This window comes from Miscanthus floridulus, unplaced genomic scaffold, assembly GCF_019320115.1.
Source record: "Miscanthus floridulus cultivar M001 unplaced genomic scaffold, ASM1932011v1 fs_375_2_3, whole genome shotgun sequence".
In the NCBI taxonomy this organism is placed as follows: Eukaryota; Viridiplantae; Streptophyta; class Magnoliopsida; order Poales; family Poaceae; genus Miscanthus; species Miscanthus floridulus.
Window position 1 is genome coordinate 50689 of NW_027096675.1, and position 4664 is coordinate 55352.

A 4664-nucleotide genomic window follows, 5' to 3' on the forward strand; every position below is an offset into this window, starting at 1 on the left:
TTACTTTTGTACAAACTTGCCTTGGAGATGCCATTATCCTAGGCAATAATGGTTACAGATATGAAGCATTTATATTGCCAGGTTCTTGTGACCCTATGAGCAGTAGATGAAGCCAGATTTTTAAGAACTACGATCAAAACATCCTGAATCCAGATTTTAGAAATTACAGACAAAAAATGGTTTTTAAGAATCTCAAACTCGTCTAAACAGGCCCTATATCATCACAAATAAATTTTATAAAATGAACAGCTTGACCTTGACAACAGCAAGTTAGCTAGTTTTACAACACGAGAAAAGAAAAAGATTCAATCTTTACAGGAACTGTGCCAGTGCCGGAATCAGTTCTTCAGCACCGCCACGCCGACACCGTCACCAGCTCCGATTCCTGCCACCGCAGTGCAAGCGCCGCCTGCCGCTTCTCCACATGGAAGCCCGGCGTGGGCGTGCGCCCGACGAGGCACTCGGCCTGTGCCTCGGCGGCGTTGCTGAGCTGCACCAGCGCGAATCCGGCGGACGCAAGCATGGTCTGCCATGGAGGCATCCTGTCGCCTAGCAACAGGCGCTCCACCCTGGGACGCAGGACGTACTGCTCCAACCTCGCCACCGCGTCCGCCGGCGCGCCGGCCGCGTCCAGCGACTCGAGGAACGCCGCGCTGGAGCGCACGACGTTGAGCGCGTGATGCGACAGCGGCAGGTCGCCGCGGTGGCATCCGTGGTCGACGCACACCACGATGGCGGGCCGGAGCTGCTTCACGACGCGGAGAGTCGTCGGCAACGCCGGTGACGGGGCCCCGGAGCCGATGGGGAGGTGAACGGCCACGGCGTCGCCGGGCGCGACGGACAACCCCGTGGGGGGAAACGTGTCCAACGGGTCGAACACGACGGCGTTGAACTCGAACGAGATGCCGAGCTCGGCGGCGAAGCGCGTCAGGCCTTCGTGCGTGAGACGGAGCTCCAAGCGGTGCGCTGACCCCGGCGACACCAATGCTGTCACCTTCAAGCACGGCAGCGGCAGCGGCAACGGCGAGAAGGGTGCTCGGCGCCACTGGAGCGCGAGCTCCTGCATGAGCGGAGCCCACCGACCGCCGAAGCCGACGTCCAAGTCGACGACGTGCACGCGGCGCGCGCCGCCGAGAGCGTCGAGGAGCGCCTGCGTGGACGTGAAGCTGGCGAACTGGACAGTGGGCGACGCGTCCGCCAGTGCCCTGTGCGCGGCGACCTTGAGCACGACGTCGAGCGGGGTCGAGACGGAGCCGGGCTGGAGCGTGCCGGGCGCGGGCGTGACGACGAGGCGCAGGAGCGCGTCCCGGAGGTGAGCGGCGGCGCGGAGGAGAGGAGGGTGCGGGTGCCCCGGCGGCAAGGGGAGCCGGTGATTGAGCCGCGCCAATATCTCGCGCGCGCCAGTGAAGTCCCCGGTGTCGGCGCGGCGCGCCGCCTCGAGGAGCTCGTCCACCGCCGCCCCTGGCCCGAGGTCCTCCTCGGCCACGGGGAGCTGGAGCTGCGGCTGCGGGTGCAAGAAGGGCTCGACGGCGGCGGTCTCTTGGCAAGGCGGTGGAGGCAGGAAGGGATCAAAGGCGTCGACTTGGGCGTCGGCGTCCATGATCCAGCGGAGGAAAGAGGTGTCTTGAGACCGCGCGGCGGCTGGTGGCGCGGCCATGTCGCCGCCGGAGAGGACGGCCTCCCAGTCCTCGGCGCTGATGGGCGGCGGTTCGGGCGCGGAGGAGGAGGCCAGGGAGGAGGAGGTGGGCGGGCTGGGGCTGCGGTTGTAGAGCACGGAGGTGGGCTCCGGCGCCGGCGACCTGCGGAGGCGCTTGGCCGGCGAGGCGAAGGCGGCGGCTTCGTCTTGGCCATTTCCGCCGGCGCCGTCGTCCTGGAGCTCGGACATGGCCTGGCCGGGCGGCAGCGCGCTTATCGTGAGAAGAGGAGTGCTGGAGTGGACAGCATGAACCAAGACCCACACGACCAAGGTGGTGTGGGGAGGGAGGATCGGAGTAGTCGGAGTCGGAGGTGATGGTGTTGCTGTAGGTTGCTGTTGGTATTGCAAGTCGCAAATTGGAATTGCGAGGCGAGGGAGACTCCAAATAAGACAAGAAGGGATGATGGATTATTAATAGGCCGTCACTGTTGCTAATGGCAATGCCAAATCGCCAATGCCTAGGAGGCGTAGGAGTCGCACCACCAAATGTGGCGCACGACCGCTGCCTAATGAGCCTGAGTTTAGTTCGCGAAATGAAAATTTTTGAATATCACATCGGATGTTTTGGGATGTCGGAAGAAATTTTCGGATACTAATAAAAAAAAACTAATTACATAGCTTGCCTGGAAACTGCGAGACGAATTTATTAAGCCTAATTAATCCATCATTAGCGCATGTTAGTTACTGTAGCACTTATGGCTAATCATGGACTAATTAGTCTTAAAACATTCGTCTCGCGATTTCCAATCAAACTGTGCAATTGGTTTTTTTCGTCTATATTTAATACTCCATACATGTACCGTAAAATTCGATGTGATAGTTTGAGGTGAAAATTTTTAGGAAATAAACCAGACCTGAATGCATGCCTCATTTCATCGTGATGTATGATTCAGCGCCATTGAGCTCCAGCATAACAATATCGTCAGAGCAAGCTTTTATTTTTTTATTAAAAATAACAGAAAAGAGCAAGGTAAACCGGTGTTTTTTTTTCATATATAACCATGGCTATACGATGAATGACATATGTATAAGCTGGCTTGGCTTGATGGTGTGGAAGGCAAAAGTGGTAATAAACTTGCCAGGATAGTTTATAGGATTATCATAAGCTAGGGGGATAGATCGTAAATAAATAGGTCACTTACGACTTATGAGTTGGTTCTTTGTTGACCATGCTAGCTTACATAACCTAGAGGGTTATGTACAAGGACTCATACTAAAGCTATAAGGCGAACAAACTCAGTACAATGCATTTAGAGATACAATTGACGGCCTTTGTGATGAGTAACCAATCTTCTTATTACTAATTATAGGCTTTTACTAGCTTTCAAGCTAATCCAAATGAGACGTAGAAAAAAAAGAGATAAAATCTTGAAAAGTATACCAACAGCTTGTCGGATCGGTATATTCCAATCATCATTAACAATAATAGTCATAGGATGATCTAGCTCATTTTCTTAAAAATTATCCACCTTTAAAATTATTAAAATAGTTTCCAAATCTGTCTATGCATTACCCGCATATACTATATATTACAAAAAATAAACCTAAGTAACACTTAACATTTCTAAATTACCAGACATTATAAACACTAATTTAAAGTAACCTCGTCCTACACCATTATAACAAATATCCTGCAATAACACCATGTATTATATACCATATAATTTGGAACGGGGGAGTACTAAATTTGCATCTAAAGTGTGCATGTCCGCTATTATATTTAAAAATAAGCAACCAAGGCACATTTAAATTGCCTACATCAACCAAAGTGTGCATGTCCACCGTAAAGTCACTTTGTGACCAAATAAATGATACAATCCTTTTGTATTCACTTTAATGAATCTTGTAATAAATATTTGAGCCCTTAAATGATTTAAAATGAAAAAAGTTTGAACAAAAAATATTTGCATCTCATCGATTACTACAACTTTGGTTTAGGTTATCTATCCATCTAAGGTCATTTGAATAAAAAAGTGGAAATTTTGATTTTCAAAATTTGAGAATTTAAAACATATTTTTCGAACCATAAATGATTTTCAAATAAAAAAGTCATCAACTCCAAAGTTGTAGATCTCTTCGAGCTATACAACTTTATATAAAGTTTGCCTTCATTTGATTCGATTTAGAAAAGTTATGTTTTTTTTGCTAAAATGGGGCACATTGCTAGCCGCATGCCGCCTCTAGAAATTGTTTTATAGAGACAGGTGGAGTTTCCAATCATCTTTAAAAATGCTTCAATTTCTAGAAGTGCTTAGAAACACTAGCCGCCTTTAGAAATAGGGGGTTTTAGAGACGATTTGGCTTTCTACCCGCATCTAAAAAGAGTGGGTATTATTTTGAGTGGCGGTTGGAAACACAGAGAAGTCTTTTAGAGGCAATTTTTTATATAACCATCTGCCTAAAAAGAGGACGTCTCTAAAAATCATTTTTCTACTCCACAGTCATGACCTTCGCAACGTCCACCCAAACTTATACACCCAGAAAAACAACATCCTAAAAATAAACGTACAGGATTTACTCTCACTTATTCTCTCTCCTTACTCTACCACATCCGATGGCCATCCTTCAATGGATCTCCACCTCTTGTAGTCGCACGTCCTCCCTCCGCACTTATTCGTCCTGTTCGCTTGGCTTATAAGCCATACTTTTTTAGCCAACGAACAGTATTTTTCTCTCACAACAAATCAGCCAACAGGCAAGCAAACAGGGCAATTCCCCCACGGCCGCAGGAGGCGACCACGGTTCAAGCCCACTGCTTCTCTCTTTTTTCTCCCAAAAAATCAAGGCTCGAGTGAACGTGGAAAGGGAGAAAAAAGGGAGAATTCTGTATTTGGCACCGAAACAAATCACTCTTTCGTATTTGGCACTAGAAATTTTGAATTTTCTTATCTAGCATCAACGTGAAAATTCATTCCGTATATGGCACTTCCGTCCATTTTGACCATCCATCCGTTTGTTGATTTCCTTG

The 4664-nt window shown here is 48.9% G+C and overlaps 1 protein-coding gene across 1 annotated transcript; it reads right to left on the bottom strand.

The window, feature by feature from the left end:
* Nucleotides 1–218: 218 nt before the first annotated feature.
* On the bottom strand, nucleotides 219–2070 carry LOC136531595 (scarecrow-like protein 6). Its single transcript, XM_066524251.1, has one exon. The coding sequence runs from the start codon at nucleotides 1883–1885 to the stop codon at nucleotides 347–349; it is 1539 nt and encodes a 512-aa protein (XP_066380348.1). The 5' UTR covers nucleotides 1886–2070; the 3' UTR covers nucleotides 219–346.
* Nucleotides 2071–4664: the final 2594 nt, after the last annotated feature.